The following is a 25,613-nucleotide window of genomic DNA, read 5'->3' as shown; positions in this document are numbered from 1 at the left end:
GGAATATAGAAGTTGCAGGTAGAGGAAAGTCAAGAGGAAAGGGCAAATTAATGATGTACATGTGTATGTGAATGATGTAATGTAGAAAAAAAAACAAAAAACTATCAAATACTAAAAGCAGAAAAAAGTCCCATGAAAACATTTCTAGTTACACTTTGCTTAGCTTATTTATGTTTATTTTGTCTTAATTTTATGATTTTAGCTATAGATGGAGAATACCCGTCACCTTCTGATACGTCAGCTCGATCCATGATGGCAGCCCAACTCAAGGCTATAGAAGAAGCCCGGGCCTCAGGGACCAAACCCTCACCCCTTGTAGGGCCTCCCTACCCCACACCCACCAGTAAACAGTCATCATCAGAAAGCCACCAAGCCAGAATTCATAGGTAATTTTACATGATTGTATTTGTTTCACAAACAAACGTTTCCTCAAAATCATTTACAAACATAGACCAGACTGGTTTGGTATTTTATTATTGTGCCTTTTTACAGTGACACATGCATAGAAATTCATAATCAAAATTTAAAAAAAACTAGTTTAATGATATTTTGGGAAACAAAAGTCTCCAGTGATTATCATTTATACCTGTCTAGAAAAACAAAACACACACACATAAAAACCTTTTTACTCTGACACATCTTCAGAGTTGTTGATTTTAATACAATTTTACTTATGAAAAAATTTAGAAGAATGTATGTATATCTATGAATATGTTTCTGAACTTGGAAATCTCATTTCTTTCATGTTGTTTTATTGTAGACATCGACCATTAGGACGCACTCAGTCAGCTCCATTACCGATTGGTCATCCTTTCATCCAGCAGAATCTATTGTTACAACAGCAGCAGCAGCGAGCTGGGGTCGCGGGACCTGGCATTGAGCACGACCCCGAGCAGATCCTCAAAGATAAGTTCCTTGTTAAACAACATATAAGACAAACTGTATTACAACGTACCAGCAGTAAAAGTCATATGGAGAATGTGGATGAAGAAACAGAGGCAAAGTTAGCACAGGTACATATCTTAACCCTTATCTGCTGAATAGTCTTGCCCAGCGTTTAATGAGGAACATTCCATTCAAATTTAAGGGATTTCAATATTGAAATTTAAAAAATTGAACAACTTACAGTATAGTATATATGAAAAACAAGAGCCTGGTCAGAATGCAAGGCCTGGCTTTATATTGGTTACAAAGCTAATCATTTTCTGTTCAAACAGGATAAAGGGTTTAAAAAGGAAATATTGTTTCCATTTCTAGCTTGATCATTTTTAAGAATAATTTGGTAATTGTAGTGTTACTTGCATTAGTGTGATAATTTGTTCAGGTTTTGCATTCAGTTTAAAATCTCACACACCACTGAAGATGTTAATATGAAAAATGAGACACATGCATGAGATGATTGCTGGTTTCTGTCTAAAATACATAACTTGTGCATAGATTTTAATGAATTTGTTACTTTGTGAACTTAGAAAACAAGTTGTTACTGTTTTACTGAAAGTTTTACAGCAACTGATGGTATTGAGTGGAAACTTTGCTTAATAGTTTCTTAGTCATTAAGACTTGTTACTTTGCTTAGAGTGTTACTAACTTCTTACGCCATGTTAATTAATGTATAATACCCCGGTCACATATTCACGGAATACGCCCACGGAAGAGCCACGGATTAATTCCGGTATCGTCCGTAGCTACCCGTACTGGTCAGTAGCTCTCCGTATTGTAACCGTAATCAATCGTAGTAGTCCTGGTATATCCGTAGCGATCCTTGACAATTTTTGAACATGCACAAAAATTTGCTACGGAAAAATTAACCGTAGCGTATCCCTGCTAGTCCGTATTAAAATGTACCGATACTTACTGGTCCGTACGAAAACCGTACTAGTCCGTAGCCCACCAACTTGTCAAGGATTTCCACGGTTTGGTACGGATAACCTACGTTTAAGCTACGGTTTTAATACGGATTAATACGGAAAGCCACGATCTTAATACGTTGTACTACGGAGAAGCAGGGATTAGCACGGTCTTATACGGTTTATTGTGTTGCAACATGGACTTGTACGGTCCACCACTGTTTAGAACGGATGAATTAAGTATCATGTACTTTCCAAGGGTACTACCTTCTTGTTAAAAACAGACATATTTGCGGGAACATTCAATAAATGATAATTGCCATTTACTGGCTGCAATTTATATTGAAATGGCTCAGAATGCGCAGGCAGTGGTTGAGCTGCTAGATGACATGCATGGAGGTAAAATAAATTGATATCGTACTACAATTCTTAAGTAATAGAGTAATAACATTTAATGTTACACATTTTACAAACATTGGATCGTGAAATTTGAGTAAATATGTACATAAAACGAAGTGTCTCATAAGCCTTGGACACTGACCCTTGAGTTAAAAGAAGATTAATTAACAAGCTTTTTACATATTTTTAAAACATAAACATTCACGATAATAAATATTATTGTATAAAAAAGGCACATTTTAAAATTAAAAGAGAAGCAGTTTTGATCAACACTTTTTTTAATGATTACTAGTCCATATCTAATCAGGTAAGAGAGGACAGGCAAGATGGTGGACTGGAGATGGGCTTTTACGAAGACCCCTTCATGTTTAGTATGAGGCTCTCATGGCAAGAAATTCACTTTTATCGGACCTGATGTGTCTCGGGGGTCAGACGCGATCACGCCGAATCCTCTCCGCCGAAATCATTAAACTCTGCAATTCGTTTTCCAGGTGTTCTTTTCTTGTGGGGCATTTATGCAAGAGATTGTGGACGGATGTATTAGGTCCGTATAGATCCGTGGCAATTCGTTCTTCTCCGTATCAATTCGTTCTTCTCCGTATCAGACCGTACTTATTCGTACTAACCCGTGCTTATACCGTAGCAGACCGTAGTGTATCTGTAGTGCGTCCGTCCTAATTCGTGTCGCTCCGCATCAAACCGTGTCGGTCCGTAACAATCCGTGTCTCTCCGGGGGATTTTGGTGGTAAATCCGTCGGACTCCGTACTTATACCGTTGTGTGTCCGTACTGGAACCGTAGCGGACTACGGAATTTCACATTTCCGTAGTAATCCGTGAACGATTAGACCGTAGCTCTTCCGTGGCATTATCCGTGAATATGTGACCGGGGCTTTACTTTTATATTAATGCAAGTTCAATCTCCACAATCAGTGAAAATTTTCACTTGAAAGTTCACAAGTCTTCAATTCATTATAAAATTTCTTCATTAGAAATGGTCACTACAATGAAGTAATATACATTTTATGTAACATATAATATTACAGGAGATGAAAGAAGCCCATGAAGCAGACGACAATGATGTCATTGTTGTCAAGGAAACTAAGATGGACGACGGTCGTTTGGAGATTTCAAATAAACTGACAAGAAGGGAAAGTGAACATCTATTGGCTGTAACAAAGCCTCGACATAAAGGGCATCATCGTCCCCTGGCAAGAACCCAATCTAGTCCCCTCGTTACTTTCTCCATGCCCCCACAGGCACAGGAAGTTGGCCCTGTAAAATACAGCTTCACTACTGGTAAGTGCTGTGTTACAAATGATTGCTTATTAACATGATACTATCATTGACAACTAAAACAGATCTTTTTGTTACTTCAGTCCAACAATGTTAATTGCCACCTTTACATGGTAGTTGTCAAAGACAGGTGGAAGTTTATGAGAAGCTTTCTAAAACTATATTTACATTGTAACTCAACACCATTAAGTTTTATAAGTTAATTATCATTGTCACCGTGAAAATTACATCAACAACATGGAGTGTGGTATCATTTATTCTAACCTGTACCTCACACCATCTCCGAATAAAAAGGGACATCACAAGAATTAGATATTTAGAATCCTTATTTTCCCCATTACAACACTGAAACAGTCAAACTAAAGTTACATAATAATCTGTTATTTAAGATAACATGTCAGCAAATATCACATTTTCCTAGACTGGTTGTTATAGTGAGGTTTTTGGTAGACTTATACTTGGTTATTGTTAACTATTTAAAACTGGGTAGCATATGATGGTTTATTGAAAATTGTTACAAAATGATTTACCCTTACGTTTCATTTGATTTTCATGAGCTACACAGATTTAGCCAGATTGTAATAATCATACTGTATCATAGCCCAACTATTGAAATTTATGTATGAATTTTTTCTTACCCTGATTCCATTATTAGAACTACTGGTAAAATGATCCCAACAAATATCAAACAGCAGTCTAGGGAATTGAATATAATATTTACAGTGTAACTCAACACTGTTAAGTTCTATAAGTTAATTATCATTGTCACCGTGAAAATTACATCAGTTCATGTAAAATTAATTTGTGTTTATTCAAGCAGAAATACTGTATGAGAAATTATTATTTAGAGTTTTAAATGTGAAGTGATTGCATGAGACACTATTGTTTTTAAAATGGACCTGTTGGGAATCAGTTTCATGCAATTAATTAATAATGTCTGTGTCTGTCATTTATGTCACGCGTCGAGGTATTTCTAGTATTTGTGCACATGTTTTGTGGGGTTAGAATTTTACTGATAGCATAATGTTTCTCTATGATGCGTCCTATCATATTGTTAATGTATATACTTAGGTAACCAGTCTTTCCTGTAATTATTGTCATATTTTGAGGTATTTGTTAGTATCCTTCCAAAAGATTTAGTTTTAAAAAAAGAAAAGATATTTTCAAAAATTTGACTTTGAATTGAAGGAATTGAGTGAATAAATTGTAAATCATACAAGCTGTTGAGATTGACATATGAACCTGACCATCCCTACATGCAGAATGGGAGTCAAGTTATAAACACCATTATTAATATTCTAGAAGAAAAACAACAACACAGAAGCAGTTTGTTTGCGCTTAGCAACCATGGCATTCCAGTGGTACTTGTATTTTTGTTTTGTTTAAGCAACAATTTATGATACTAAGGAGTTGAAGAAAGATAAAGAAAAAAAATAAAAACAACCCTATTTTTCATTATTTTCAGTATCAGCATATGATTATATGTACTTGTCGTAAAGTAATGGAAATAATTATCGTTGCTTAGCAACCTTAAGTATGATGTATGACAATGATAATGTGATTATAAAGAAGGGGGACAAAACTTGTTTTTAATTTCAGCAATAGCATATGACACTATGATGCAGAAGCACCAGTGTTCATGTGGTTCAGACTCCGTACATCCGGAACATGCCGGTAGAATACACAATATTTGGTCCCGGTTACAAGAAAAAAATCTGATCTCAAGTTGCGAGGTATGTACACCATAACATGTTCATGATTAGATGTAGCGTATATTGATCTTGTATTTTGCACTTTTCATTAGTATTAAGTTTTCTGCTAATGAACCCTCAAGTTATAATAGTTGTGCTTAAAAAAATATACCTTCAGCATTGAAGATGTCCCATTGAAATAGACATTGTAAAATGACATTTTTATTCTAAGGATTTTGTGTCCACCAGTGTTAGATTGTAGAATTTCAAATACATGTAAAATCAAATATTGATTAACAGTTAACAATGTCATAACTGTATAATCATACTGCACAATGACATGTATATATGATGCCCTGGCATGAAATGGATATAACATATCTAATAATATTTTCTATTTTTGACTCTTTGAAACTATTTATAGCTCCTTTGAAACTATTTATAGCTTTTACTTAACTATTTTTTTTTACTTTCATAAATCTATTCATAACTTTAATTATCTATTAATTGCTGTTATTTATTTTCTAATAATTTCAGCAACTCAAGTGCCGAAAAGCTACATTAGAAGAAATACAGTCATGTCATTCAGAGGCTTATACATTGTTTTATGCCACAAATCATTTAAGTCGGTCTCGACTTGATCCCAAACATTTTGGTATGTGTACTTTAGGCCAATTTTTTTTAGCTCACCTGACCACGAAGTGGTCATGGTGAGGTATAGTGATGGGGCTATGTCCGGCGTCCGTCGTCGTGCGTCGTGCGTCGTGCGTTGTGCGTCGTTCGTCGTCAACAATTGGGTTGTTAACAGTCTAGCAGTCACAGTTTTGATTGGATCATCATCAAACTTTGTCAAAATGTTTGTCTCAATGAAATACAGATCGAGTTCGAAGATGGGTTATCTCGGGTCAAAAACTAGGTCACAGGATCTAAAAATGGAAAAATATTGTTAACACTCTAGTGGCTGCAGTTTTCATCCAAATATTCTGGAAATTTGTCAGGGAAGGTTTGTTTTGATGATATCTAGGTCAAGTTCGAAGATGGGTCATCTCTGGTCAAAAACTAGGTCACGAGCTAAAATAGAAAAAGCTTGTTAACACTCTAACAATTGGGTTGTTAACAGTCTAGCAGTCACAGTTTTGATTGGATCATCATCAAACTTTGTTCAAAATGTTTGTCTCAATGAAATACAGGTCCAGTTTGAATATGGGCTATCTCCGGGCAAAAACTAGGTCACAGGATCTAAAAATGGAAAAAAGCTTGTTAACACTCTAGAGGCTGCAGTTTTCATCCAAATATTCTGGAAATTTGTCAGGAAGGTTGTTTTGATGATATCTAGGTCAAGTTCGAAGATGGGTCATCTCTGGTCAAAAACTAGGTCACGAGCTAAAAAATAGAAAAAGCTTGTTAACACTCTAATAATTGGGTTGTTAACAGTCTAGCAGTCACAGTTTTGATTGGATCATCATCAAACTTTGTCAGAATGTTTGTCTCAATGAAATACAGATCGAGTTCGAAGATGGGTTATCTCGGGTCAAAAACTAGGTCACAGGAGCTAAAAATAGAAAAAAGCTTGTTAACACTCTAGAGGCTGCAGTTTTTCATACAAATATTCTGGAAATTTGTCAGGAAGGTTGTTTTAATGATATCTAGGTCAAGTTTCGAAGATGGGTCATTTCGATCAAAAACTAGGTCACAGGAGCTAAAAATAGAAAAAGCTTGTTAACACTCTATTGGCTAACACTCTAACAATTGGGTTGTTAACAGTCTAGCAGTCACAGTTTTGATTGGATCATCATCAAACTTTGTCAGAATGTTTGTCTCAATGAAATACAGATCGAGTTTCGAAGATGGGTTATCTCGGGTCAAAAACTAGGTCACAGGAGCTAAAAATAGAAAAAGCTTGTTAACACTCTAGAGGCTGCAGTTTTCATCCAAATATTCTGGAAATTTGTCAGGAAGGTTGTTTTTGATGATATCTAGGTCAAGTTCGAAGATGGGTCATCTCTGGTCAAAAAACTAGGTCACGAGCTAAAAAATAGAAAAAGCTTTGTTAACACTCTAATAATTGGGTTTGTTAACAGTCTAGCAGTCACAGTTTTGATTGGATCATCATCAAACTTTGTCAGAATGTTTGTCTCAATGAAATACAGATCGAGTTCGAAGATGGGTTATCTCGGGTCAAAAAACTAGGTCACAGGAGCTAAAAAATAGAAAAAGCTTGTTAACACTCTATAGGCTGCAGTTTTCATCCAAAATATTCTGGAAATTTGTCAGGAAGGTTGTTTAGATGATATCTAGGTCAAGTTTAAAGATGGATCATGTCTGGTCAAAAACTAGGTCACAGGAGCTAAAAATAGAAAAAAGCTTGTTAACACTCTATTGGCTGCAGTTTTCATCCAAATATTTTTGGAAATTTGTCAGGAAGGTTGTTTTGATGATATCTAGGTCAAGTTCGAAGATGGTCATCTCCGGTCAAAAACTAGGTCACAGGAGCTAAAAATAGAAAAAAAGCTTGTTAACACTCTAGTGGCCGCAGTTTTTCATCCAAATATTCTGGAAATTTGTCAGGAAGGTTGTTTGATGATATCTAGGTCAAGTTGGAAGATGGGTAATGTCCGGTCAAAAACTTTTGTCACAGGAGCTAAAAATAGAAAAAGCTTGTTAACACTCTAGTGGCTGCAGTTCTCATCCAAATATTCTGGAAATTTGTCAGGAAGGTTGTTTTGATGATATCTAGGTCAAGTTGGAAGATGGGTCATGTCCGGTCAAAAACTAGGTCACAGGTGCTAAAAATTAGAAAAAGCTTGTTAACACTCTAGTGGCTGCAGTTTTCATCCAAATATTTTGGAAATTTGTCAGGAAGGTTGTTTTGATGATTTTCAGGTCAAGTTCGAAGATGGGTTATCACCGGTCAAAAAACTAGGTCACAGGAGCTAAAAAATAGAAAAAAGCTTGTTAACACTCTAGTGGCTGCAGTTTTGATTAAAATATTCTTGGAAAATTTGTCAGGAAGGTTTGTTTTTAATGATTTCTAGGTCAATTTTCGAAGATGGGGTCATGTCTGGTCAAAAACTAGGTCACAGGAGCTAAAAAATAGAAAAAGCTTGTTAACACTCTAATGGCTGCAGTTTTCATCCAAACATTCTGGAAATTTGTCAAGAAGGTTGTTTTGATGATATCTAAGTCAAGTTCGAAGATGGGTCATCTCCGGTCAAAAAACTAGGTCACAGGAGCTAAAAATAGAAAGCTTGTTAACACATTAGGGGCTGCAGTTTTCATCCAAATATTCTTGAAATTTGTCAGGAAGGTTGTTTTGATGATGTCTAGGTCAAGTTCGAAGATGGGTTATCTCCGGTCAAAAACTAGGTCACAGGAGCTAAACATAGAAAAAGCTTGTTAACAAATCTAGTGGCTGCAGTATTGATTCAAATATTCTGGAAATTTGCCAGGAGGTTGTTTTGATGATTTCTAGGTCAAATTCGAAGATGGGCTATCTCAGGTCAAAAACTAGGTCACAGGAGTTAAAAATAGAAAAAGCTTGTTTACACTCTAGTGGCTGCAGTTTTTATTCAAATATTCAGGAAATTTGTCAAGAATGTTGTTTTGATGTTTTCTGGGTCAAGTGCTAAGATTGGTCATGTCTGGTCAAAAAACTAGGTCACAGGAGCTAAAAATAGAAAAATCTTTTTAACACTCTAGTGGCTGCAGTTTTTGATCCAAATTTCCTGGAAATTGGTCAGGAAGGTTGTTTTTGATGATTTCTAGGTCAAGTTTGAAATATGGGTCGTGTCCAGTCAAAAATTAGGTCACATTGCCCAAATATGGAAAAATCTTTATAACACACTAGAGGTCACATTGACTCTCAGTCGCATCAAACTTGGTCATGATGCTTGTTTAAGACATTGCTTGGATGCGGTTGTGTCAGGTGAGCGATCCAGGGCCATCATGGCCCTCTTGTTTATATTTTGGTTTACTGATTTTTTCCAAAAAAAGGTAGGGTCGGCGGCGGGAAAAAAAAAAAATAAGTTTTCATAACTATAAATGTGGTGCATACATATACATAGTACTTACTAGAGCAATGCAATTAAATACATCGCCGATTGTCTATTCCAAAGATTGCTTAAATACACAAAAAAACTTTTGCTCACATTGCCATTGTTTAAAAACACACATGAAATCTACACACGATGACTTATGACAAGTGGCAAGCGAGCCCTTCAAAAGAATCTGTCATTCTTTGATGTTTACACACTGCTGTGTAATCTGAATCATCAAAGGTGCCGAAACTCAGCTGACTTGCACTCATTTCTTTATAGATCAGATGTTAAAAATACTGTCAAGAAAAGATTACACAAAGTCATGTTCAATTTTGCCCATTGTGAAAATATTTTTATCGGATAATTAGCGGGTCAATTTTTGACATAAAAATCTATTAAAAGTAAGTGCGGGCATTTTTTTATTTTGTTTGTTTGAAAACCTGTATTCATTCTGCTTTTAAAGACTAATTTTTTTTTTTGTTAAATCTGAAAATACTGATCTTGTCAATTGCAGCAGATTTCTCTCGCTCTGTCCTTGAATGTAATTGCTTACGTAATTTGGCGTGTTTTTTGTTTTTGTTTTTGCAGTTGGTTTTTTTTTATAATTTTACGCATTTCGACCTTAAATGCATTGATGAAATATGATCAAAGCCTAATTATAATTCTGTGAGAATGGCTTGACCAATTTAACAGACATTCTTTCATAAATTAATACACCAATAAACACTTTCCGCAACTAGCAGACGACAGGCTATTCTCCAGTAAAGATAACCGGTTGCATATCTCACTGTATAAATCCTGTATAAATCTGGCATATGGTAGGTTTAACCAAAGGGACCCGGCACAGTGTTGGGATAGTGTAAAAAAGTAATTCTAGAAAAAAAAATATACTTAATATATAATATATAGTCTATATATTATATATACAATATATTTTTTTTTCTTAAATTACTTTTTTACACTATCCCAACACTGTGCTGGGTCCCTGTGGGTTTAACAGTTAATTAAAATACTTACCGCGACGTTTCTTTGACAAGTCGTATTATTAGCAGCGTATTTCAAGACAACACAGAATTTTTTGGGGGGCAGATTTTTTTTTTTTTTTTTTCATTTTCCCAAAATACAGAGTCGGCGGGTCAGTAAACCGAAATATCAAAAAATAATGGCCTTAAGCAGTTCTATAAATAGTAGCACGAATGTTATGCAAAATGTGAAAAAAAAGTAGTGCCAAAACAATGCATTAAGAAGTCCTATTACGATTCATTATTTGAAGAAGTCTGAAAAAGTTGTCATAAGGAATACACATGCTGTGGATTAAAATTAAAAAATTAGACTATATTTTCATTACTCATACTGCTTATTTGATGCTTTACTTTCAAAAATTGATACAGGAATGTTACAAGTCAATATGCATATTTTATAATAAAACTGTGTACCGCCTCCGTGGTCGTGGGGTTAGAGTCGATGACTTCAAATCTAGTAACCTCTCTGGCGTGGGTTCGATCCCCGGGAGATGCTTTGGTAGTTTAGCACGGAGGAAGGTAGTCTAGTACTGGTGTAACTGTCCAGGAACGATGGTTAGGAAACTACCCGCCTATATGACTGAAATACTGTTTGGAAAAGGCGTAAAATGAAACAAACAAACAAACAAACATAATAAAACTGTTTTAATTACAGAAAATCTGCCAATGCGTTTTTGTGCTCTACCTTGTGGTGGTGTTGGTGTGGACTCGGACACAGTTTGGAATGATCTTCATACATCCATTGCAGCCCGAATGGTGAGTCAACATTTTAGTTTTAAAGTAGCATACCTCCAGAGATATGCTCATTTGTATGGAAATTTAAAAAAAAAAATTTTGATTTTTAAACAAATTTTCAAAGTGTACAGAATTCAGGAATATGGCCAAGATTATTGTCCGCTGTTTTATTACAGAAAGGCGTTAATATAGAACTGTTGTATGCAATATATAATTGTTGAATGCATAATACTGATTTTGCTTTGTAGTTGAAATAATACAGCTGCAATTCCATTGAAATTGCTCATTTAAATTTTATAAGCTCATAATTAAACAGTTGGTCATGATTTTATTTGTTTACCACGTTTCCCCATTGGAAGTCTTCATTATTATTTTATAATAAATGATTAAATAGAATTTGATGGAGTGTTGCAATTGTGATTAAGTGAAGTGTAAAATGAATTTTTGTGTGTTTTATTACGTTGTGTTGGTATTATTTATAAAATTGTATTGAATTAGTAATGTGGTGTCAAGGAAAGCAAAGGAATAATAAATATTATTGAAGGGGGGGGTTGTTAGTGTAGTTGACAGCTGAGTAGACTGATATTAGATATTACTCATACATGCCCCCTCTTGATGAGTAATTAATTAGTTTTTAGCTCACCTTGCACAAAGTGCAGGTGAGCTTTTAGGATGGCCAACCAAATGGCGTCCGTCGTCAGTCGTCCGTCAACATTTTAAATATTCTAAGGACATCTTCTATGATACCGCAAGGCCAATGTTAATGAAACTTGGCAGGAATACTCTTTGTATGAAGCTCTATCAAGATTGTTCAAAGAATTCCATTTCATGCAGAACTCTGGTTGCCATGGCAACCAAAAGAAAAATCTTTAAATATCTTCTTTTAAAGAACCGTAAGAGCTAGAGCTTAGATATTTGGCATTAAACATCTTCTAATGAGTGTCTACCAAGTTTGTTCAAATAAAAGCCCTAGGGTCAAAATTGGCTCCGACCCAGGGGGTCATTGATTTTCCCTATATGCATATAGTAAAAACTTAAAAAAATCTTCTTTTAAAGAACCCAAAGAGCTAGAGCTAAGATATTTGGCATGAAACATCTTCTAGTGAGTGTCTACCAAGTTTGTTCAAATAAAAGCCCTGGGGTCAAAATTGGCCCCGGCCCGGGGGTCATTGATTTTCCCTATATGCATAAAGTAAAAACTTAAAAAAATCTTCTTTTAAAGAACTGTAAAAGCTAGAGCTTAGATATTTGGCATGAAACATCTTCTAGTGTATGTCTACCAAGTTTGTTCAAATAAAAGCCCTGGGGTCAAAATTGGCCCCGCCCCAGGGGGTCATTGATTTTCCCTATATGCATATAGTAAAAAACTTAAAAAATCTTCTTTTTTAAAGAACCCAAAGAGCTATAGCTAAGATATTTAGCATGAAACATCTTCTAATGAGTGGCTACCAAGTTTGTTTCAAATAAAAGCCCTGAGGTCAAAATTGGCCCTGCCCCAGGGGGTCATAGATTTTCCCTATATGCATATAGTAAAAACTTAAAAAATCTTCTTTTAAAGAACCCAAAGAGCTAGAGCGAAGATATTTGACATGAAATATCTTCTAGTGAGTGTCTACCAAGTTTGTTCAAATAAAAGCCCTGGGGTCAAAATTGGCCCTGCCCCAGGGGGTCATTGATTTTCCCTATATGCATATAGTAAAAACTTAAAAAATCTTCTTTTAAAGAACCCAAAGAGCTAGAGCGAAGATATTTGACATGAAATATCTTCTAGTGAGTGTCTACCAAGTTTGTTCAAATAAAAGCCCTGGGGTCAAAACTGGCCCCGCCCCGGGGGTCATTGATTTTCCTTATATGTGTATAGCAAAAATTTAAAAATCTTCTTTGAAAAATCCCAAATAGCTTGAGTTTAGATAATATACATTGTAAACATTTTTAAGTAAATATCTACAAAGTTTGTTCAAATAAAAGCCCGGGGGTCAAAACTGGCCCTGCCCCAGGGGTGTCATTGTTTTTAACAATATGTGTATAGTAAAAACTTAAAAAATCTTCTTTTAAAAAACCCAATGAGCTAGAACTTAGATGTTTAGCATGAAACATCTTCTTATGGGTGTCTACCAAGTCTGTTCAAATAAAAGCCCTTGGGTAAAAATTTGCTAGGGGGGGGGGGGGGCTATATACAGGTGAGCGACCTCAGGGCCATCATGGCCCTCTTGTTCTTGTTTATTTTACTAATCTCATTAAACTACTTCATTATGGTAAGTTAAGTACATCTGAACTTAGTATGTGCTTTAAGGGCTTCTGTGACAGAGTATTAAAGGATGTTGACTTTAATCACATAACTGTTATGGGTTCAAATCCCATGGATTGTTTTATATGTGGAAGCCATCCAGCAGGCTCACGGCAGGTCAAGGGTTCAACTACAACTTGTGCCGGAAGTAAGACACTTAACATATTCTTCCCCCAATAAAGCTTGAAAGCTACCATATCACCTTTACATTGTCAGTTACCTTTTTATAAAAAAGTACAAAATTGTGCTTAAATTATTTTGGATAACTGTTTTTGTTGTTTTATGTTGCAGGCGGCAGGTTGTGTTTCAGAGATGGCATACAGGGTTGGTTCTGGTGAACTAAAGAATGGCTTTGCTCTTGTACGACCACCTGGACATCATGCCGAACCCGAGCAAGCTATGTGAGCGAACTTTTTCTGACAGATTACAAATTTTATATTAATTTCTTGATTGGTTACTTTAAAGTAAAAACAGTTTTAAAGTTTGAAGACTTACAAGGGAAACTACTGGTGAAGTTGACTAAATTATAATGCATTAAAATAATGAAATTTTGTCTTTAGTTATCATCTTACTAAATGGAAAGCAATCACCAGAAGGAAATGCTGTCTTGAAACATAATTTGCGTTACAATTACAGTGGCTAAACAATCTATAAAATCACTTTGGAAACAAACAGTTCTAATCATGTGTTACAATCACAATTGCTTAGCAATTGATAAAGTCACTCTGGAAACAAAGGTTTCTACTCATGTGCCCAACCATGCATGAAATAATGCACAGATGGTCACCTGAGGTTTTCTTCCACCACTTAATGACTTTTACTGTGACGGTGCGATGTAAAACCTAATAAAAAAAATATTGAATAACTCTAATAATCTGCCATTTAAAATAGCTGTGTATGCTAGGTACCACTTTAACTATTATCAAGAGGGGAGCAGTCGCCAAGAAGTTTAGATGTCTCCCTCTCAACCCAGAAGTCCTGGGTTTGAATCTTACTGGGGTATTGACCATAGTAATTAATCTTAGGAAGGGGACTTAGTATTGATTCAGTAAACTTCAAGCTTACATTTTAATCGAGCTAAAGAAAATATATGTTTTACTGAACTACTATATCTTAGTTTGTTTCTATTTAATTTAGCTGATATCATAGACTAGATTAAATTTTATACTTAAAAATTTATGTATGGCTGTATAATTGAATTAATATATTTTGAGCAGCCATCTCAATACAAGATAGTCATTAGAAGTTATGTAATAATGCTTTATTTTTTATATAAATCAGATATATTTATATGTAAGTATTATTTTTAAAACCCTCATATTGAATGTTTTTCTGTATTTTCACAGGGGATTCTGTTATTTCAATTCTGTTGCTATAGCAGCTAAGCAAATGAGAGATAAGTTGAAAATGAAGGAAAGAAAGATTTTTTATTTCTTTTAGTTAGATTGGGTATAGTTGGAATGTTGTTTTTAGATTCTCCTTTTGTAGCATTTCACCCTTGTTTTGGTGGAGTTGCTGTATGGTGGCGATGATAATTTGACACTTGGACTTGTCACCACTCATGTTCTGTAGACAAGTTTATATAGGGTGTAACTTCATAAGAATAAAGACCCACAAAAATTCATATGAATAGTTATCAGTATGTGAACTTAAGCACTTGGGTATTTTGCTGCAAATTTCTTATGCCCACTGGTTCAGTAGAAAAAAAGCATATAGATGCAAAAGTATAAAGTGAGACCTTTGGAACTGTCTATGAATTTAAGTATCATGTGACTGGAGTTCATCATAGTTATGGCCCCTGACTTATAAAAATAAGCATAGATAAATGGGCATAACAATTTCTTCTGTGCTCAAATCCTACATTTCTCAAGGGATTTCATTCTGTCTTTTGTGATTTAATTATTTTTAGCAAAATAATAGCATGTTATATAATTTTGTAAATAATGTAAATACTTGTAATAGAGAACTACTATTCTGTGTATATCTCCTTTAACATATCACTAGAGATTGCATTATCTCCGATGGAAAAACTTGTTTTATGTCAATTCTTGTCACTTTTCATAGTATGTCACCCTTATCCTGGTAACTAGCATTCCTCCATGTACAAACCTTGACTTCACAAGCTTGTGTCCCGAATGTGTTAGGCAGTTTACCTAGATGTTTTGATTTAATGTGTCCCAATTATTGCTGCATACATGTAGTTTTTAAAAAAAATCATCTTGTTATTAAGGACATGCAAATAGAAAATATGAAATTTAAGTGTTGATTTAAATATTGTCATAAGTTTAAATTCTATTTCACGACAGTTTTGCTTTGGCGAGTTTATATATTTCTGACTAATTTTCTTTTTTGTTTTGTTTTAGGATGTTCATCATGGAAATGGTACTCAACAGATGACCTTCAATGATAAAGAAATTTTGTATATCTCAATCCATCGACATGACAATGGCAACTTTTTCCCCGGGACTGGGGCACCAGAAGAATGTGGTGCTGGGGAAGGTGTTGGGTTCAATGTTAATGTTGCCTTCAGTGGAGGACTAGAACCTCCAAAGGGTGATGCAGAATACTTAGCTGCCTTTAGGTTTGTCTCTTTTCTTTGGTTTAGTTGTTAGTACTTAAGGTTCATTGTTACATTTTATTCATGAGATACTATGATCATGATACACCAGTTGCTGACTTTAATTTGTTTCCTCAGATTTATAATATTTCCTTTATTTTCCTCTATACATATCTGATTTCTTTCTTTCAGAACCATTATCATGCCAATAGCGAGAGAGTTTAATCCTGAGATAGTTCTGGTTTCGGCTGGTTTTGATGCAGCAGCAGGTCATCCTGCCCCGCTTGGTGGCTACATGGTCTCACCACAGTGTATGTATTCAAACTTGAAACCTGTCTATAGATGGTAACTAGTGGCAAAGTCATAACATTCAGGTTAATACCTTCAGACTGCCTGTGTGACTTTGACATTGAGGATTGGACAAAAGCAATTCTTGTATAAAAATAGCTGTCACAATGATTATATGATTGTTAACGACCATGCTTTTACCTGATTGCCAAAATATTTGTTATATTGATTATCACATTATTTAAAGAAGTTGTCTTCCATTGATTAAAAATCTTTGTTTCAGAAAAAATTATTTCTTTCTTTATTTTAGGCTTTGGTCACATGACTAGGGAATTGATGTCATTGGCTAATGGGAAAATAGTTTTGGCCCTGGAAGGAGGATATGAGATAACTGCAATTTGTGACTCAGCAGAAATGTGCCTAAAGGCCTTGTTAGGTCAGGAAATACCTCCTATAAAAGAGGAGGAGTTGTGTAAAGTTCCTTGCAAAACTGCCATTGAAACCTTGGAGAATACAATAAATATTCAAGGTATGAACCAAAGAGTTTTATTTTCTTTCAGTTGGTTTTGGGAGAGAAAAAAAAATGTTTTTATATCTAGGGGTGGGGGTATGTAGATTGACTGTCATACTGCTCCTGGGCTGGTCCCTTCAGTAGAAATATAGTGAAAATCACACCTTTACGGTAGAACACAAACATACAACAAAAGTTGCGGGTCAACATCTTCTCAATAAGTGACAGTCGGCGACACATGTTTTCAACACCTCGTGATCGTAATTAAGGCAATTAAGGCTAATAGACATAAAATTAGAGATGTTATAACCGATTTGTTTGCTATGATAATATTGTTTATTTGCCGTCTTTAGTAACGATAAAAAATGGACTGGTGAAATAAGTGAAATGTGCAAAAGTCAATAAATAAATAAATGATGTTTACTCGGACAGCTTTAATTACAGCCGTAGTTCATGTAACGTCAATTTATTTATAGAATGATACTTGTACGTGTGTTTATTTAATAAGTGAATGACTACAAATAGATGCTGAAATATTATGTTGTTTTTTTGTTGTTGTTTTGTTTTTTTTTAAATATTTTATTAATTCATTGTTTAAAATAAAATGTATCTATAATAAAGACTTTAATAAATCAAACAAATTTGCACTGGCCCTCAGAGTTTGAGTGTACAAAGTTCGACTGTATATAGATGACAATTTATAATTGTGTGATTATTTTCAGGAAAGCATTGGCCTTGTCTACAGCGATACCTTGGTACAATACAGTACTCTATAATAGAAGCCCAGAAACGTGAGAGTGAAGAAACAGACACAGTTACTGCCCTTGCTTCATTGTCAATGGTTGCTGCCAAAAGAAGGTATGTTGTTCAGTCTATAGGTTTTTCAATCACTGAAATATTTAATCTGTTACTAGTAATTTATCATAAACACTTGTTAAATTTTATAGGCAATAACTACAGTCCACTATAATAAAACCATGCTAGTATGTACATACTTTGTAATCCATTTTTATACTGTTGATTAAACTGTGTTAGTATTTTGATATAATATGTTCCATTCACTTATCATGGAAACTCAAAACACGACAAATTAACTACAAATTAACGGCACAAATAGACTTATTTCAGAATAAGAATATTTTCAGCGAGGAGTGCAAATAAACTTTGACAGTTACAACTTTGAGAGTCAGCTCGATAGGTTGACTGTCTATTGTGAACGGTATTGCACAGTAAAGCTTATAACAGTAAAAATTCACTTGTACAAGGGAATTAGCCAAGTTCTGGCTATCACTTATTGAGATGATTAAAACAAATTCTGTTTTTGTTTTCCAGTGAGTCCCTTGAACAGGAAGCTGAGCCCATGGATGAGGAGTCCTAGATTTATGGGATGATGTAAAATCAACAAAATAATGTTAGGATGATATATCCTGTATCCATAGCAACCATCCCATGTTGCACTATTTAAACATATTTCTGCCTAAAACAGTGTTGTCTGAACTTCAGTCTATAAATAGTAACTAGTGCTATTTTTAGTAACATGCTTGATAACTATTGTTAGTAACAACTTGTCAATGTGTGTTTAATGTAGATGATGAAAGGGGAAAAGTGATATGGGAGAATGCAGAAAATATATACAACCATTTTGAAACAAATTACTTAAATATGTGCACTGGGATGGTACCACGTTATGGGAATAGAGCACTAGAGAACACAAGGGGTTTGAGTGTTCTTTGTGAAATTAGAATTTAAGTGCTGGTGAACTGTGCTGTGTGAAGTTGAAGTAGGGACATTGTGTTCATGTGACATAGACCATAAAAAAACAAGGTTGCATATTTGTAAAGAAACACGTTAGAAGCGTTTTTCTTTTGATGGATTTACTTTTTTTGTGCCGAGTGATAGATATATTTTGATGACAAATGGTATGAAATTGTACAGATACATGTACTGTTCATACTTAAAATGAGGGGAGAATTCATTACATCTATTATCAGAGGGACAAGAATGTCTCAAGAAAAAAAAAATCTGTTATGATAATACATGAATATATATATATATGTATAAATATATATACAAAACAAAACATTTTGAATGTTAAGATATTTTGTATGCTATTTGAACAACTAGTCAAAAGTTGTGTGTTTATATTTAATGACTGTCGGCAGATATGATTTGCATGTATTTATCGTGATTTGATTAACATGAAATTGACGCATATTTTGGCTTATTGTGATATTTTGTCATTGTCGTAATATCTTTTTTATGTATAAAAGCCCCCTCTCCCCTACTTGTAAGCTTATGTTATTGTTAAATGTTGTTGCTGCCCATACAGCTAGAAAAGGGCCTGGCAGGAGAAAAGAAATAAATTGGAATTAATAGATTTTATAGCTAGTGAAAAGCCAGATTTGACGGGCCGTGATTTTTTGTTTGCCAAGTGAAGTCCATTATAAAGTTGTTATGGTGTTCTGAAGAAAAAAGATTTGAAAAAATTTGTAAAACTTTGATTATAATGCAGATTGTTTTTTTACTGTAGGTAGGAAATTGATTAGAGTAGGTTGTATTCTAGGTTTAATTTTTTTTTTCAATGTTTAATGTGATACTTTTTTTCCTTTTATTTTGTGACATGGAAATTTTTTGGTGTTGTTTTTATATGGACAAGGCCCTTTTCTACTCTATGGTGCTAAATCATTGTGAACATTTCATCATTTTTTTCATGATTTAAGCCTGGGTTTTAGATTGCTTAAAGCAAAGTCATGTATTTGAATATTATGTAATTCACACTGTAAGAATTGTACTACCTGTGTAAGAAGTGAATATATGTACCTTTCTGTTTTGATGCACACATGCTTATACTGTATGTTACGAAGAAAGGAGAGAGTAGGAAAAAAAATGTATCAGAAAGTCGTGAAAATCACAATTAATGTTTTCATTTTTTTTATAGACCTTACAGGTTCATTAAAGTTGAATGTTTTATTCTTCTTTTTTTTTTTGTATCTAGGCAACTACAAAATATTTTCCAGCAGGGTGAAATCCATCATACCTCATACTTTCCTTTTTCCTGTCAGTATCATTGTTGTTCCTTGCTAAAATAAATTCATGTAGAATCAACTAATACTTCATTCAGGCAAAAATTTTAACAGATATAACTTCTGAGAATACTCTTTAAAAGAAGTTTACTGTGAAAAAAAGCAGTACTATTTCCATGCGGGTTATTTTTGTGTATTTTGCTGCGTCCATTTAAACTGTCATTTACTAACATTACACATTTGGTAGAAATACAATAAAAGAATGAAATAAAACCGATAAAAAATGGGTTGGTGCACTAGACAATGGTAATACATGTACCTTTAATAATATAGATAAATAAGTGTTGAAATTTTGGCATTTGTTTTGATATAAAACAAAGATTGTTGCATGATTTTTGTCTGATACACTTTAGCTTATTCTCTTCATTATGAATCAGGAGTTCATTATATATTATAGTGCACTTAAAGATGAACATTTTGTCATGAAAATTGAGCCGTGCCATGACAAAACCGATATAGTGCGTTTGGGACCAGCATGGATCAGACCAGCCTGCTTGTTACAGGGTTTGTTAGTGAACAGGATGGATCCTGATCAGATTACCGGATGCACAGGTTGGTCTGAATCCATGCTTGTAGCAAATGCACTATGTTGGTTTTGTTGTGATGCGGCTCATTAATTTTGTTTTAATATGTACCTCCATTTCACATTAGTTTTGTCACATCATGCCAAGTTGTAGTAAAGTTGTCATTTGTGTGTACATTTTGATGAAACAGACATAGATTATTTATTTTTGACATGTTTTTTCATAGTTTATCATTATTTGTACTTTTTATTCATGTTAATTTTTGATAAACCATGTTGAACTGAATAGATAAATAAATATATCACATAGTGTTTTTTTCTTCATCTTTCATAATAATTTTTTTTCTTGTTTGGTAGTAGAATTCACTATTTTTTTTTTTTTTATGTGTAAGAGTAAATAAACTATTTGATTTTGGTCATTGTTTAATCATTGAAAATCATGGTAATTATTGAAAATCATGGAAACAAAAAACTTATAATATCTGCTTAGATAAATGTTAATTGAAATACAGTTTTATGTAATTAAGTTAACTTTTAAATATAATTGATATGATCATGAATTTGTTAGATTTTTGTATCAAAAATCAGTTTTGGGAGTTTGCAGATAAGTCTACTATTAAAACCTTATTAATTTCCTACTTTTACGTATCTAAACTACAAGTAGAACTTGTTTTTCCATTTAATTTATTCTGGTCTGAATTTAAACTTTATTATGGTCTTAAAATATTAAACAAAGATTTATTTTCAGAAGGACTTCTTTTTTTTTTGTCCATTCAATGGCCAATGTTAGATAGGATTTCTTGCTGGAGTGGAAATAATTTGAAATTTATTTTATAGCTTGTATGACTTTTTTCTTTTTAAGGCATGAGATACTTTGCTGCTAAATCAGATATTTTCACAAATTATCGTGTCATTTTCCTGTGTAGCTAATTGTGCTATCACAGTCACCTTTTTATCACAAACACATTGATATATAGAGACCATTATCTTTGATGTGTCGGTACCTTTCATAGGCTGCAACACTTGGAGATAGTAATCAAGGTCAATGAAGCTGTGAAATAGATTTTCCCTATCCTTACTTCATACTAAGGGCATTTTTTGAGTGTTGTCAAAGCCATATTTTTTTATTTTTATTTTTTTTGGAAGGGTTGGTTAACAATATATAATAATGAGCATTGAAGCGGTGTAATTGATAGAATAGGCCCTCAATTTAAATAAGCCCTCAATTTGATTCAGCCCTCAATTTCCGCGGTGAATTAGCTTTTTGGATAGTAAATAAAAGAAAGAAAACGTGCCGTGTTAAAGTATCTGAATTTGCAGTAAATTTGTTGTATTGATTTGTTATGTTGCACATTTCTTTCTATAGTTAATGAAAACATTTGTTGATTTATATTTAAAATTTATAAATATATATATATTTTTGTTAAATATTATAAAATGATGTATATAATTGTTGACAATTAAAAAAAATGCTTTCTAGATGATGTATTATAGACTTAAGCAATTTATTTCTGTACCTGGTGAAAACTTTTTTTTGTCATTTTGTTTTTAAATTTTTCTGATATTGATATATCCATAACAAATGTATATGAAAATATGTAGGAATTTGCATAGAAGTTTCTAATATCCAAAACAAGGAGTTATATTCTTTAAGATATCCATAACAATTGAAATGTATCTAAGAAGTTTCTGATATATAGATTTACTAAGTATATTTTCAAAATGAAGATATATTTGTTTTGGCTGTTGGGAATTTTGATTTATCAGTAAATAAGTTAATTATGTAAGTTAGAATTAGAGTAAACTTTATCCCTGAATTTTTATGACCGATATGGCTGCAGGAATTCCTGATAAATATCCATTACAAATAAAACAACGTATTGTGTCTTTATATTTGATAAATCTATACTAGTACACATGTTTATTTATAACAAATGAGAAGTACTATAGAATTGCTTGATAGAATTTTTTATATAAAATGATGACTCCAATAAGAAGCATTTAGATGGTAATTTTTAGTGATAAATCCATTATTTGAGATTAGGTGTCGACTTCTGTTATGGTTTAAAAAATGTATTTGAGGTTAGCTTTACCCTTTCTGTTGACAGATATTAGATGAATATTGAGGGTTAAGATTTAACTTTCCTTTGACTTTTACCTGATATACTAATTGATATAAAATTGATAGATATAATTGTGTTTTGTGAAGTTTGGTAAATGAATGTTTTTTGGGTTTTTTGTTTTGAAGATTGGCCAGTACTCATTGAAGTATGTTGTGTCTTCATCTCTTCACATCAAACAAATAACTGATCCATACTGCAGGTAGTGTTTGATAACAATAAATATTAGTAGGTGTAAGGGAGGCAAATCTGACATTGCTTTTAATTGATCTAAAATTGGATTCATATTTAGAAATACGATGGATTAGATTTTGCTGATCAAGTGTGTAAATGAATTGCATTGGATGGAATTAAACTAAAATTAATGAAACGTCTTTTTATGATGACAAGTTGTCTAGACTAGAGTATAAAGATCATGTTGTGATTTACCTCCCTTTGTCTGATAATGGATATCTTAAAGGCAGTGATTGTTAATGAAAGGTTTATATTTTACAAACATTTTTTCAAGACATAGTCTTGTATATCTTACAGTTTTGGACGATTCCCTTCTCTCCCACACCTGCATATCTTATAATCTGTAAGAAGCCCCCTCTCTCTCTCTTAACCTGCCATAAGGTACATGATTTACCTGATTCAACTCAAAGTGCAATGCATTTTGTTCAAGTGTGATTTCGTTGTTGTACTTTTATAAATGGACATTTAAATATCATACGTCAGGGGTGGGGGGAGTGTTTTTGTACATGTCATGAAATATAAAGATCTGAATTATCATAATCGTATTTCAGAAATAAAATAAAAATAGTAACTCATTTTGCATCATTTTGATTGATCACTCATAAAAGTCATGTTGTTTTTAAAATCTTACTGCCTGCCATTGTTTTACAGTTGTATTTTTTTTTTAAATATTTATTTTAATACTAAAAGGTCTAGGTCATGTCTTTTTATAATAAGAATATAAAGTTGTGTTTATTAAAACAAGAAAAGTCTTTAAGTATTTTTGAAAAGTTTTCTTCAAGGTCAATGAATGCCCAAAATCAAGTTTTGATATACAATTTGTAAAACCAGAATAACTGTGTAGATGATATTCTGTTTTTGATATTTTTAGGAATATATTATATTGTTAGTTTATGATTTAATTTAAAAAAGTGCTACTTTATAAAAAGCCAAATGCATGTATTTTGGGATAAAAAGAGCAACATGCATGTGTTTTACAAGACAGAAAAAAAGTTATTTATTAAAAAAAAATATTTGCTATTCAGTATAAGTGACAAGTTTTAATTTGAAAAAGTGTTTTTATCATTGAAATCTAATAGGTTTGATATCTTAAAAGATATGCAGTACTAAAAAGTATTTGTATTTTTGTTTTAATATGATTTTACTCAGCCTATTTCATTTAATTCGAAACTTACTTTTTTAGAAGTTAAAAACCGGTTTTTCTTAATGGTGCAACAAAATAATAATTGTAATGAAAGTTTTCACCACTTTTTCATTTAAAGTATAGAATATTTAGAATATTTCACTCTACCTGTGTTATGTGGCATTAATAATTACAGCACAATCGTTCCTCATGAAAGGACTACTGGACTAGAATCTTAACATATTATAGCACTGGCCTTTTAATATAATGCAGTTATCTCCCCAGGCTGCTCTAACCAACCCCCACCCCCTCATGACTACCTAAAGAATATTGATATCTTGCATTTCCTGGTTCTCTTAACCACTTATTAATTTCCCCACCGCACCCACTCCCCTGGTTCCCCTCCAGATAGTGATCACTTACCTCCCCTGGTAGTTATCACTTACCTCCCCTGGTTACTCTTTCTGGTAGTTATTTATTACCTCCCCTGGTTATATTTCCTTGTAGTTATCTCTTACCTCCCCTGGTTAGTCTTCCTGGTAGTCAAACTCCTCACAGTGATTACCTCCCTTGGCAGAATTGTAATCACTGCCTTCACAGACGTCACATGATGATGAAAGTCACATGACGTAACGTCGAAATTCAAATGTAAATATCGACTGTTACATAGAAAATCTACGTCATTTTTCTCTTTCTGTTTTATTTTTAAGTTTTTGTACCTATGTCCGTTATATTTTATCAAAAAATTATCAATAGTATACAAAATAATGAAAAATAAATTAAAAAGCTAAAAAATATAAATATCCAAATATTGATATTTCAATGTTTGTGATGGCAGAGATCTCTGTACTGATAAGGGGAGATCACTGCGTAGGAGATTGTCTGGTAGTTATCACTTACCTCCCCTGGTTACTCTTCCTGGTAGTTATCACTTTCCTCCCCTGGTTAATCTTCCTGGTAGTTATCTCTTACCTCCCCTGTTTAATCTTCCTCATCAATTATCTCCCCTGGCTATTCCTGGGATGATCACCTGCCTTTTCTGTTTTTTTTTGCTGGTAGTAATCAGTTGTCTCCCCTGGTTAATCTTAATCATTTATTCTCCCCCATTGCTACTTTTCCTGGTAGCCTTCAGTTAATTTTAACGGTCAATAATCTCCCCTGATTATTTCTAGTAGTAATCATTTGCCAGTTCTGGGTTACTCCCCTTGGTAGTAATCACTTATCTCCCTTGGTTACCCTTGCTGGTAGTCATGTTAATCCTGTGGACACTGGTGTTTTGTAAGTTAAGGCACTGTACATTTAGATATTTTCATGAGAATATAAAGAAATTTCATCTCGCCTATTTATGTTGGTTTCTATGTGTAATATTTTGTAAAAAATAACTTTCATAGAGATAGCAATTTTTAATAATCATTAAAAAAAAACAATGCTGTATAAAGAATGGTTTACTCTCCCTTCTCTTTTTTCTTGTAAAATTGTATTCTCATGAAAACATTTGTGTGTACAGTTGTCTTTATTTTAAACTGAACAAATTGCTTGTTATTGATTAGAGATTTTTTAGATTTTATTATATATTAGCTGTTCATATGTTTTAGATGATAAGAAATATTTTATTTTGTTGTGTGCTGCAAAAAATTAAACTTTGTCTTATCACTTTATTTTTGTGTACATCATCTGGAGTCATCAACTTGTGAAGTAAAATTTCTGTTGTTATTCCGATTTGTTCTTGACTTATTTTGCTTCCAAAATCATCTTTGTGTGCAACAATAACAATGGTCGCCACCAAACCTCCGGTCATTTTGTGCGACTGTGGCCGATTTTTGGTGAATATGGCCAAGTGGTTATTTAAAGGACATAATGCA

At 33.4% G+C, this 25,613-nt stretch overlaps 1 protein-coding gene across 1 annotated transcript in view; it reads left to right on the top strand.

The window, feature by feature from the left end:
- Positions 1-25,470, top strand: part of LOC132754776 (histone deacetylase 4-like) — a gene marked incomplete at its 5' end in the record, with an annotated part of 73,275 nt that extends 47,805 nt beyond the window's left edge. Inside the window, 13 exon segments of the mRNA XM_060745465.1 lie at positions 203-386; positions 761-1,013; positions 3,291-3,543; positions 5,140-5,273; positions 5,769-5,886; positions 10,946-11,046; positions 13,604-13,713; positions 14,659-14,761; positions 15,676-15,893; positions 16,062-16,180; positions 16,468-16,686; positions 17,391-17,526; positions 18,001-25,470. Coding sequence (XP_060601448.1) covers positions 203-386; positions 761-1,013; positions 3,291-3,543; positions 5,140-5,273; positions 5,769-5,886; positions 10,946-11,046; positions 13,604-13,713; positions 14,659-14,761; positions 15,676-15,893; positions 16,062-16,180; positions 16,468-16,686; positions 17,391-17,526; positions 18,001-18,046 — 1,994 coding nt within the window.
- Positions 25,471-25,613: the final 143 nt, after the last annotated feature.

Source organism: Ruditapes philippinarum, unplaced genomic scaffold (assembly GCF_026571515.1).
Source record: "Ruditapes philippinarum isolate M1 unplaced genomic scaffold, ASM2657151v2 ctg1337_1_1_1_1, whole genome shotgun sequence".
Taxonomy (NCBI): domain Eukaryota; kingdom Metazoa; phylum Mollusca; class Bivalvia; order Venerida; family Veneridae; genus Ruditapes; species Ruditapes philippinarum.
Note: the sequence above shows the minus strand (reverse complement) of the source record. Positions and strands in the feature narration are given on the sequence as shown.